Here is a 13,099-nt window from a genome sequence, read left to right on the forward strand (position 1 = left end):
AAATTGAATTTGAATTCATAATTTTGATTAACTTTATTATAATACATCGTTTAAAATGATTATATACCATATTAAATATATATATATATATATATATATATAACTTAAATACATTCTTCCAAACAATCAAAATATTATTATTTAATTTTATAAAATAAAATACCTATATTAAATTGTAGTTATATTTTTATAAATTCAATTTAATATAATAAATATATTACTTTTAAAATAAAAAACCTAACGTTTATATACCATACATATTTTTGGGTTAAATATGTTTTTAGTCCTCTTAGTTTTGAAACTCTTATGCCTTAAAGTTGAACGACGTTAAGTTTTCTTTGACGTGACAAACGGCGAGCCCACATATGATGTCAGCTTCTATGCCACGTGTTGCTTTTATTTTTAGAAATCAAATTAAGATTCTGCATTTCTCTGGTTGTGTTTGTAGGTTTGTGCGCGTCAGAAATATGATTATTGGTGCGAAATTTGTTTTATTTCAGTGCCAAGTTCTTGTTCAATTCTATATCTGGAAAAAATAAATGGAAACCAATGAGAAATCTATAGGAATTTTGAATGAAAGTCACCTCTCAACCAATCTGCATAACAGAACATCCATAAGAACACAACCAATATCACAGTGGAGAGAAAGCAAAAATGGAGCATAGAGCATACCCTGTGTAGGTAGGTTTCTGAGTTCTTGGAAAAATCAAAATTAATAACAACATTGACTGCTTGGATGATCTGTAAATTGTGTAATGTAACATCCCCAAAATACAGCCTTTAACTATATCATAGAATTATTACATTTAATAATAAACCAGATCATTCTTACACTAGAGTCGAGCGTACGCTTATGGCCGAACGACCTTACAGAAAGAGTTACAAAATTAAGCCATACCAGATAAGCAAACCTGACCGAACGGTTTACAAAAGAAAATTACCGAACGATCATACTTAACAAAATGAAGGTGATCGAACGACCACATTACTATAACTAGACTATTGACCGAACGTCCTACTGTTCGGTCTTTACTCCAATTTCTTCCAAATTTTCTTCTTCCAGTGCCTCTTCCAGCAGCTCGCCTCCTCATGCTCACATCCACACGGATGATCATTGCAATGACAAAGACGGACGTACAAAACCAGACAACACAGGAAAACAAAGGGTAAGCTTATGTAATTTAATTCATGCATAACATACATTTCACAAAATCACCCAAACAAAATAATTCATAGTTCATTCACACAAAGCCTAATATACTAGACCGACCGTCCGGACTGTATGAAATCTGTGTAGCTACGACGTTCGTGCACCCAGGTGATGTAGTAATTGGAATACTCTCATCAGCTGCCACCTGAGGTTAGTCCTATCTGTCCAAAGTATCCTTAAGGACTAGGACCTCTTGTCGTTCCCACACATGACATACCCCCTCTACGTGAGGACGAGTACTCACGGAACATCAGGATGAATCGACAGCTTAGCATTACCACAGTCATACTTTACAAATTCCAATATTCATACATGAGTCGTTCCTCCCCGGAACGCTCGTTCATAATTCCAACACATTTCATTCATATCATATTCTTTTCATCTTCCATTATCAATTATCTCAGTTTCATCTTTCATTAATCCGCATCTCAATTTCATCTTTCATTATTAATCATGTCAATTTCCTCCTTGTTCAAAGATTTATAAAGACACCATATACCGAACGTCAATCCTCACTCAGAACGAGGACGAACACTTGAGACGAGACAGATAGGTCTCCAGTTCCAGAATAGAATAAGACAGAGAGGTTTACTGTCGGTTTGAGAGAGAAACCGAGTGTAATAGATATAGCAAGGAACGAATGAACTGAACGTTCATTACAAAGTGAATCAATTATATGAACTGACTCTTGATAACTCTGACCGAACGCTGAAAAGACCTCGCCAAAGGCTACGACTCTATGCTGGAACCAATTGATACAGACACTTCAAGATATTCCAATAATAATACTTAGAAGAATTCTCATGAAGAAACCGAACACTTATGAATATTTAACTTATTTGATTTTACATCAAGAAATCCGAATGCCAGTAAATGACCGAGCACAGTAGAGAAGAAAATTCTATTGAAGTTAGACGAACACTATTTTCATCAAGATTGATTATACAAGAAACGAGTACGAGCGCTTGGTGTAAGACCGAACACTACTTAGTACGAGCGCTTGGTGTAAGACCGAGCACTACTCAGTACGAGCACTAGGTGTAAGACCGAGCACTACTAAACTTATAATAAAAGGCTTGATAAATATAATAAGATACTATCGAAGTAGTGTTTACGAACAACGGAAATATACCATTATATATATATATATATATATATATATATATATATATATATATATATATATATTGAGTTTATCATAGGATACCCAGATACAACTGTGCTTGGCTGAACGCTCAAGCATAGTATTACCACCCGAGGACGCTCGTCCTCAACTAGGATTCTCTCCAAATGAAAGAATCCCGTTTCAACTAGGTTCACCAGGAAAACCGAACGGTCAATGACCGTTCAGTAACGAACATACACTTTTATATGAGAAATTTCATACCAGACTCATTTATTTTCAAACTCATTTCTTAACATATAGTTTCATAACTTTATACATTCATATCATAATCAACTTTCATACTTCATACAATTCATATCATATAAGTTTCATATATTTCATACATCAGACATGACAACCATCATATATCATATAGTCAAATATCACAATAATCATACTTCACTTTAATTTAGTAACTCAACGAACGTTCATGCAGCACAAGAAACATACTAAATTAAATTAAATAAGCTTCCCTTACCTCTGAGTGTGAACGAACGTTCCCAGAGGCAGAATACAATTTCCACTACCGGATTCCCTACCGTCAACGCTCGACAATTCCAACTACACCAAGTGACAACCCAACACTATCAGAATCACTTATTTTGAGAATGGTGTTCAACACAAGAACCCAGAACTGGGTTTGCATGTTTAGGAAACAAATGACTGAGTGAAAAGAAAGACTTACCAGTTCAGTTTCACAAACCGAACGGTTTATCTGGAAGCTCTTGACGCCGGAAGTGCTTCTACGGTGGCTGAATGGAGATCGGAGAAGGGAAAGTATGCATGTTCTTAGAGAGAAGATGAAGAGGATGTAGAGAGAAGGAGGAGAGAATGAGATTCTTCAGAAATTGAAAAGAGGGTGCATGCAGAGAGTGGAGTAGATTTTTTGAAAGTCCAAGTTTTGCTTCCCACGTCAAAACGAACGTCCCCTCATCTGTCGACACCTATTTTTCACTAACTGATTTCCGGATCCTCTTCGCTTGATACCTGGCGTCCGTCATCTGAGTGTCGAGTCCCCCTTTTGACACGTGAACTCCATTAAAACGATACGTGCGTGGATTTTACTGGTTCTTACATGTAATATTATTTAAATAAAGTAATATAATGTTTTTAAATAAAAAAAAGTTTAACGCAGTTCAATTTGAAAGAAACTCTTGAGCTTGGTCCTTATATTTATATATGGACATCACACGTGACATTATAGGGTCGGATTTATATTTACTGATTTCAAGTAAACAGATATTATTTAAATAAAGTAATATATTGTTTTTGACTGAGTGTTAAAATCGACATATTTTACTACACTATTATGTCGGAAAACCTAATTATTTCTCTCAAATACTTACGGGAAAAATAACATTAAAATTATATTGTGTACCATAAAACAAAACTCTTGGATATTTTACCTTTAAATAAAAAATAAATATACAAATATAAAAAATCTCTTGCATATAAAAATACAATTATATGACCACATATAAAATTTACTTCTTATAATCACAATAATGTGATCACATTGATATTTACATCGATTTTAAATAAACCGAAATACTTTGAATAAAGTAAAATAATGTTTTTCTTCCAGTGTTAAAATCAACATCTTTTTCCATACTCTTGTTAGAAAAAAAAATTAAATCATTTATCTCAAATAATTACGAAAGAAAATAGCATTTAAAATTATATCGAGAAGTATAAAGGAAAAATCTCGAATATTTTATCTTAAAAAAACAAATATAAATTTTGGATTTAGTTACAAATGAAATAAAAACCAATCAATGATAAAAGAATGATAGAGTGAAGATAGTGTCAATAAAAATAAAAACCTTTTAGATGTGAAAGTATTATTTTAAACAAACTACTAATAAAAAATAAATAGTGTATAGTATGATATCTAGGCCGACGGGTTAGTATCTAAGATCGATTGCTCTATCTACTATAGCAATGCTCATCAACAACAACGCTCGTCATTCAGCTCAAATCGCGACAACGCCAGTCAGTTGTACTTACCGAACGGTCATCACCGTTCGGTCACTACTATAGCCAATAAGGGCGATCGTTTTTATTAAAGCTGGGGCGACACCGCTCGTCAGTTATACTTACTGAACGATCATCACCATTCGATCACCACTATAGCCAACAAGAGCAATCGATCTGGGCCACAATTGGGCTAGTGCTTATTATTGGACCAAGTGTCTAATGAATGATAAAATAATCAAAGATATCTGATTAAAGATCCGATAGGCGGTTTATGAGAAACCAACCGAATTTTAAGGTAACCAACCAGACTTTAAGGTAAATCTGTTTATATTTTATTGGGCATGTATCATATTAGATTCAGGAGACAACCTATAAATACAAGGTCAGAACCATCAGCGAAGGAGGTTAAAGGGACACTCCAAAACATTCTAGTCACGCTCTACTGAGTTCACAATAATCAATTACCATAATATTCATTTGTGAGCAACAACTCTTTCAACAGACGCCTAACTTGAGCGTCGGAGTGCCTTTACACGTACCTCCCCTTTTGAGTCGAACTTGGAGCAGAGGTCAGAAAAAGGAAAACCAAGTCAGAAAGGTTAGCGTCTTGATCCCACAAACTTTCCACCAAAACAAATAGTAAAATATAAAAGGTCAAAAATTAACTTTAAAATCTTCCACCGTAAATAAACCACTCGAATAAACTTAGGAAAAAAGGGTTAATCTCTATGAATTAACTAAATAAAATTTAAATTTTGTTACGCAATATATTTGTATTAATGTTCGTATATCCTAAAAAATAATAATATTTGAACGAGGATATGTATATGAAAAAATCTCAAAAAATATAATCTGAAATGGAATAATATGTATCTATAATGGCATAAGTTAGTGAAAAAAGATATTAGAAGTATGAAAATGATCGTTTAAAAACACGGTTAAAAATATTTAACGGAAAAGGAAACACAGGAATAGTGTTACTCGTAATAGTATAGGTTGTACATGGGTCATTCTCGTTCGTAAGCAACTAAGCCCACGGTGTTCTTTTCGCGGATCAGTGACGTGGACGGTCTAGATTCAAAACCCATCACACTTAGATTCTCCTTCGTGTCGTATCCCTATAAAACTCTCTCTCGCTCCCTGATTTTGCTATTCGTCCGCCACCTTCGCGTATCATATTTTCTTTCTGTTTTTCATTATCAATTATTATTATAATCAATTTTCACTATTATCGTTACTGTTCTTTCTTTCCCATCGCTCTTTCGAAAAACCTGATTCTTTCATCGCTCGTCGGATCCGAAGAGAACTCTCTGCGATTCCGATCTCACGAAACAGATCCGACACAGTGAAACTTCGGATTTTGTTTTAGCACAGTTGTCGCGCCCTAAATCTTGAGAGATTTCGAAGGACCCAAATATAAACCCTAATTAATCACTTTGCGGTAAAACTTTTCCGCCATTTAGATCGTGCGATTCGTGGTGGTTTGTTTGTTGTTTGTCTCTGCTTTCTATGGTTTTCGGATCGTTGTTGGATTGTCAGAAATTAGGAAAATTGGAGAAGATGGGTAAGGAGGTTGAGGATGTGGAAGAGGGCGAGATTTCGGATACTGCTTCGGTGGAAGAGATTTCAGAAGCGGATTTCAATAAGCAGGATGTTAAGGTGAATAATAACAATAAACCCAATGGAAGTGATGCTAGGGTTTGGGCTGTTCATGATCTTTACTCAAAGTACCCTACTATTTGCCGGGGATATGCTTCGGGTTTGTATAACCTTGCTTGGGCACAAGCCGTGCAGAACAAGCCTTTGAATGATATTTTTGTGATGGAACTGGACTCTGACGCCAATGCTAATGGTAACAACAACTCCAATCGATCGTCTTCTGTTTCTGGGAATCCTAAGGAGGTGGTTGTTGTGGATATGGACAAAGAGGAAGGGGAGTTGGAGGAGGGTGAGATTGATGCCGATGCTGACCCTGAAACAGAGGCAGAGAGTGTTGTGGCTGATTCTGTTGTTTCAGAGACTGTTTCTGATTCTGAGCAGTTGTGTGTAAAAAAGGGTGTTTCTGATTCTGAGCAGCTTGGTGTGAGGAACGTTCTGGAGGGTGTTACAGTTGCTAATGTGGCGGAGTAAGTGGTGCTGTTCATGGGCTTTGTTCATTTTCACTGAAATTTTGCCATTGGAGACACATTACAAATTCGTCAAATTAAATAGACTGTGATTTATTATTGTAGGTCATTTGTTCAAACTTCCAGTAGGCTGCTTAATGCCCTTCCAGAGGTGTTCTCTAGACCTGCTGATTCTGAGAAGGATGATCTCATTCGATTGTCATTTAATGCAATTGAAGTGGTTTATTCTGTAAGACCTACAATATTTTTTTCTTTTGTTGATATCATTCCTTCTTGTAGTGAGAATTTTGTCTTATTGTTTTATGATTTATTTTAGGTATTTCGCTCTATGGACTCTTCGGATAAGGAACGGAACAAGGATAACATTTTAAGGTTTTTTTCAAAATACAAGTTGTTAGGTTGTGCTGTGAATTATTTCAAGGGTCTTCTATCACTAACTTATGTTTCCTTGGCTACAATTTTGATGTCAGGTTGCTTTCTTCTGTGAAGGATCAAGAACAGGCTCAATTATTTTCTCCAAAGCATATAGAAGAGGTGACGTTTAATGAAAGTGAAATTAGGAAATATTTTCATTATCTTTGTCATAATTTTCAATTTGAAAATTCAAAGATTGGATATAATCTGAAATGTGTTTGTTCCTTCGATCAGATCCAGGGCATGATGACTGCAATTGATTCTGTTGGTGCTTTAGGAAGTAGCGAGGCTATTTACACGAAGACAGAATCTCAGACCCCTGAGATAAAGTCTCAGGAAAATTCAGCTTTAGAAGTGCAGACCCATTCTATAAATATTCAAGAAAATCAAGCAGTAGAAGCAACTGCATTGATTTCTTCTGTTAAGCCTTTGCATAGTGACATAATTGGGGGATCACGGGCTTTAAAATTTGGACAAAATAGTATTAAAGGTAGAGGGATTCTGCTCCCTCTGCTAGACCTTCACAAGGATCATGATGCAGACAGTTTACCATCACCAACCCGAGAGGCACCTTCCTGCTTCCCTGTGAATAAATTACTTTCTGTTGGAGAGGCCATGGTTAAATCTGGTTCAGCAGCTAAGATGCAGCCTGGGAAGGTGGAAGTTGACAGTGAAGGTTCTACTAAATTTCATCTGTATGAAACTGATGCTTTGAAAGCTGTTTCCACATATCAACAGAAGTTTGGTCGAAGTTCCCTTTTTACAAATGATAAACTACCAAGTCCAACTCCTTCGGGTGACTGCGATGATATGGTTGTTGATACAAACGAGGAGGTCTCTAGTGCATCTATCGGTGGTTTTTTAACAACCACTAAGCCAACCCTTATAGATCAGCCACCTGTTTCTGGTACTTCCATGGATAACTCCAGACTGCTTGGATTGATTAATTCTAGAGTTGATGCAGCAGGTCCGGGGTCTTTCCCTGTGAAAAGCTCGGCAAAAAGTAGAGATCCTAGGCGTCGACTTATTAACTCTGAAGCAAATGCTGTGGATAACCATTCCGTTGTGATAAATAATATGCCTAAAGTGGAATACGCTGGATCAGCAATTTCAAGGAAACAAAAGGCTGTTGAGGAGCCTTTTGATGTAACTGTATCAAAAAGACTAAAAAGTTCATTGGAAAATATTGAGCATAATTCGAGTCAAGTAAGAACTATAGCTGGAACTGGAGGTTGGTTGGAAGATAATACTGGGCCTGGAACTGAGTTGATAGAGAAGAATAATTTAATGGACAAATTTGCACCTGAACCCAAAAAGACTTTGAATACAGTCAGTAGCTCTTGTTCTGGTTCTGTTGCTTTCAATGCAACAAGCATTAGAAATGAACAGGTACCAATTACAAGTAGCAACATAGCATCTTCCTTACCTGCTGTATTGAAAGATATAGTTGTAAATCCAACCATGTTGCTAGGCTTAATTTTCGAGCAGCAAAACAGATTAAGAAATGCCGTGAATAAATCTTCTGATTCTGCTACAAATATTCTGAATCCAACAAGCTCAAATTCGGCAACGGGAACAGACTCCACTGTGAGTATCGGTTCATCAATGGCCACTGGTCTTCAAACTTCTGTTGGAATGCTTCCAGTTTCATCACAATCAACTTCTACGGTAAAATGCTTTAATGAGATTGTTTGTTTTGTCAATTTTTGAATATTCACTTCTGTCTGTGGTGTTATTATCCAATTATATATTTATTTCTTCCTATTGTTTCTTAAGATTAAATTGAATTTTTAAAATTATGAATCTTGACTAAAGAATTGATTTGAGAATTTGAAAGTGAATTAAGTGTCATAAAATCCCCTTCAAGCTCATTGGATTTTACATTTTTTTTTTTGTGGTTGACTGAATCAGGCACAAAGCCTACAAGATGATTATTCAGGAAAGATTCGCATGAAACCCCGTGATCCAAGGCGCATTCTCCACACTAATAACTCTGTTCAAAAGAGTGGGAACATAGTGAATGAGCTACACAAAGCCATTGTATCCCCTGTGTCTAACAGCCAGGTAACTGGGGAAAATGTCAATGCCCAGAAGCTGGAGGGCAGGGTGGACACTAAATTAGTACCCACACAATCAGGTGCAGCACCTGATATTACTCGGCAATTCACCAAGAATCTGAAAAACATTGCTGATATTATGTCTGTTTCCCAAGAATCATCTACTCACTCAACTGCAGCTCAAAGTTTTTCTTCTGCATCTGTCCCCCTTAATATAGATAGAGGGGAGCAGAAATCTGTTGTGTCAAACTCTCAGAACTTGCAAGCTGGCACAGTAGGATCAGCTCATGAAATATGTGCACCAGGTACCTCTCGATCCCAGAGTACATGGGGAGATGTTGAACATCTTTTTGAAGGTTATGATGAGCAGCAGAAGGCTGCTATTCAGAGGGAGAGGGCAAGGAGGATCGAAGAACAGAATAAAATGTTTGCCGCTAGGAAATTGTGTCTTGTATTGGACCTAGACCACACTCTACTTAATTCTGCCAAGGTAATTTGCATGAAGTTAGTTCTTTTTGGATTAAAGTTTGTGTTACTGCATGCTAACATTTTCTCAGTTTGTGGAAGTTGATCCTGTGCATGACGAAATATTGAGAAAAAAAGAAGAACAGGACCGTGAGAAGCCTCACAGACATCTTTTTCGCTTTCCTCATATGGGAATGTGGACTAAACTCAGACCAGGAATCTGGAACTTCTTGGAGAAGGTAACATGAATTCTATTATTTGCTTTAGGCCTGCCATATTACAAGGGCTACATTTGGAATTAAAAGATTCACATCTTTCCCAAATGCTTTATAGGCTAGTAAGCTCTATGAGCTACATCTTTACACTATGGGAAACAAACTATATGCAACAGAAATGGCAAAGGTACTTGATCCAAAGGGAGTTCTGTTTGCTGGAAGAGTTATTTCTAGAGGTGATGATACTGATTCAGTTGATGGTGAGGAGAGGGCTCCCAAAAGCAAAGATTTGGAAGGCGTTTTGGGAATGGAATCAGCAGTTGTAATCATAGATGATTCTGTGAGGGTCTGGCCTCATAACAAACTGAACTTGATAGTGGTGGAAAGGTCTGTCTAGCATGGGTTTTGAACTCATGCAATTCTCTTTTGGTTTTGTAAATTGGGCCAATGAATCTTCCCTATATTAATTTTTAATATATTGTAGGTATACGTACTTCCCCTGTAGTAGACGTCAGTTTGGATTGCCTGGTCCTTCCCTTCTTGAGATTGATCACGATGAGAGACCTGAAGCTGGAACCCTGGCTTCATCTTTGGCAGTGAGTTTTTAGCAGTTTTTTTCTCTTGAATTTGGGATGGCTTGTTATTCCAGTTCATAATTTCTTCACTTCCCTCATAGGTTATTGAGAGAATACATCAAAACTTTTTTGCTTCGCAATCCTTAGAAGAAGTTGATGTCAGAAATATACTAGCGTCAGAGCAGAGAAAAATCTTAGCTGGCTGTCGTATAGTATTTAGTAGGGTGTTTCCTGTTGGTGAAGCAAATCCTCACCTTCACCCATTGTGGCAGACAGCTGAACAGTTTGGTGCTGTATGCACCAACCAGATTGATGAACAAGTTACTCATGTAGTTGCGAATTCCCTGGGGACTGATAAGGTATAGTTTTATGTCCTAAGTCTCAATGCGTTATGTTAGTGTCTGTCTACAAAGCATGCCTTGTTTTGTTTATTTGTTGTATTAAACTAGTCAACAAAATTAGATTCTGCAATGCTATAGTTCTTCATAATATGTCAGAGTAACCCTTGATAGGATAAAAGGGCTATCTATCGATGAAATTGACTGCAAATGAAATTATTTGTGTTTTAATTCTTAATAGTGCTCGCCATGTTTAGAGAACTGATGAAAGATCATTTTACTTCTGTCAGTAAAAGGGCACCTATTTCTATTTTCTCTGCTTATTTCCACAATTCCACCAGGATGAGCATGATTTAAAATCTTCACTCCTAGTTCTTGTGCATTAATTTTTGAAGCCTGACAAGTGCTACTTTATTTTTTTTTTTCCTTTTTTATTGAGCAGGTGAACTGGGCTCTTTCCACTGGAAGATTTGTTGTCCATCCTGGCTGGTGAGTATGTCAGAATTTACATTTATGCTAGTCCTTCTGGCCTTTTTTGTTCTTGAATTTGACAATTGCTGCTTCTTTCCCCTTCCCTCGTGAAAAACAGGGTGGAAGCATCGGCATTGCTATATAGGAGGGCGAACGAGCAAGATTTTGCCATTAAACCATAAAAAAGAAACCGACTTAATTCTCTTTCATTAACTAAAATTGTGATAACATAAATCAAGAATCACATTGATTTTTGGGGGGGGGGGGGGGGTGAAACCATTAGATCAGAACTGGTCAGCAGAGATAGTTTTAATTCATGATGACTGTGTGAATGGAGATGGTGGTTGGCGAGTGTATGTAGTTTTACTAAGATGACTAGCCAGTTGTGGAGGAGTTAAATGGAGGACAGTGTGTAATGCCCTTGTGATTCATGGGACATAAGGGATCGGTGCTGTAGGCTTGACAGAATTGGTTGACTGGCGTAGGCACTAGGTGAGTTACATTTTGTGGGGTGGCCTGTGAGTAGTTCCCCCAGAAAATTTTGCCTTGAGATGGTATTGAGTGTGAAATTTATTTTTTGCTGACAAAATGAAAGTTAAATACCTCAGTCTTGAAGTGTAAATTGTGGAGGAACTCAGCCTGAGGTAAGGGAGGTATAAGGAGGAGATGCTAGATCAGTTGAGTCGGAATGTTTGGAAAACTGATTCATGGCCGAGCAAAATGAGTTTCTGATAACTGAATTTGTATATCAATGCGTCACTGTAAAAGCATTTCAAGGGTTTAAAGTAATTCACACCATTCACTACTCTCTCCCCCAAAACAACAAAAGCTTTGCAGGGAGGGAGCAAAAGGTAGAAAATGAAAGGAAGCATTTATAAGTCTAACCGTGATTTTTAGTCTAAAGCTTTTGCTTGCTATTTCCTTCAATTTATGCGGATTGCGTTGCTTTACAACAATTCAATAGGAAAATCTTGAAAATTTTATTAAAGTGGCATTCTAATTCAATATTTCATTTAAAGCCCTTGGGGCCAAAATAGTAAAAGAATAAAATTCGTGGTCTGTATAAATGCCCCAACAATAAAGATACAGATTCTTGTGCAGTACTGAAAAAGGACCACACAAATTGTACCCTTATAAGAGTCACGTTATCGTGCCTGTTCATTTTTGGCAACATTATTGATCCCTTGTTTGCCCTTTTGGTCTCCTCTCTGGCACCTGAGTAAAACTCTGCCTCCCAGTAAACTATCTATAAATTTCATTTTAATGATAAAATGTTTTTATATCAACGCTGTAGTTCTGCTTTACATTTTCTTTTGTTCTTTTATAAAATCTTGAAAAAATAATGTTACTGCCCCCAACTGTTTTAAGATATTATGTTTTTACGCAATTAACTTAATGATAAAAGGATCCTCTATTGGACTACACTTGTAAGAAAAGAGTCATGCCACTCGATTTTCTTACTCTTTTAAAACTTTTTTATAAGTAATATGAAGAAGAAAATTATAAAGAAAGTGCTTTTTTATATATTAAATTAATTCTGTATAAGTTATTTTTGGATAAAATAGTATAGGAAAACAATACAAAGAAATTTAGTTAAATTTTATAAATATTTTTGGATTTTTTTTAAAAAGTTATTTAAAATTTACTTTGTTTGATGTTTTAAATTAATATTTGAAATTTTAAAATGATTAAAATGACCCGGTTACTTTAGCATTTCTTTTATCAACTATATTTCATGAAATATTTGAGCTAAACATATTGTATTTCAACAAAAGAAGTTAATTGACACAGACATAGTATCAGGGAATTATTGGGGCTATTATTTGTTTTTCTTCATAAATAAAACATTAAATTGCTGTTATGGGTTTGTGTGGGTTGGTGGGTTCTTTCTATATAAGTTATTGTTGGCTTGAATTTGAGAGTGAGATTTGGACTAGACTGAAATGGATAGGGCATGAGACAAAATTCGGACTCTGTACATAGTCTTCACATCACAGATTTCAAGTTCAGACTTTTACAAACCAACAATGTTATGTTCGCAAAATCAATTTAACAGTGTTTAGTTAGGTGCGAGTATATAATAAAC

General features: G+C 36.1%; 1 protein-coding gene across 1 annotated transcript; it reads left to right on the plus strand.

The window, feature by feature from the left end:
- Window positions 1–5,506: 5,506 nt before the first annotated feature.
- LOC108329344 (RNA polymerase II C-terminal domain phosphatase-like 3) lies at window positions 5,507–11,290 on the plus strand. Its single transcript, XM_017563515.2, has 12 exons — window positions 5,507–6,478; window positions 6,584–6,707; window positions 6,795–6,850; window positions 6,949–7,012; window positions 7,127–8,560; window positions 8,804–9,439; window positions 9,507–9,653; window positions 9,748–10,016; window positions 10,114–10,225; window positions 10,306–10,563; window positions 10,985–11,031; window positions 11,132–11,290. The coding sequence occupies exons 1-12, from the start codon at window positions 5,862–5,864 to the stop codon at window positions 11,193–11,195; spliced, it is 3,828 nt and encodes a 1,275-aa protein (XP_017419004.2). The 5' UTR covers window positions 5,507–5,861; the 3' UTR covers window positions 11,196–11,290.
- The last annotated feature ends 1,809 nt before the right edge of the window (window positions 11,291–13,099 follow it).

The sequence above is a fragment of the Vigna angularis genome, chromosome 2, assembly GCF_016808095.1.
Source record: "Vigna angularis cultivar LongXiaoDou No.4 chromosome 2, ASM1680809v1, whole genome shotgun sequence".
In the NCBI taxonomy this organism is placed as follows: Eukaryota; Viridiplantae; Streptophyta; class Magnoliopsida; order Fabales; family Fabaceae; genus Vigna; species Vigna angularis.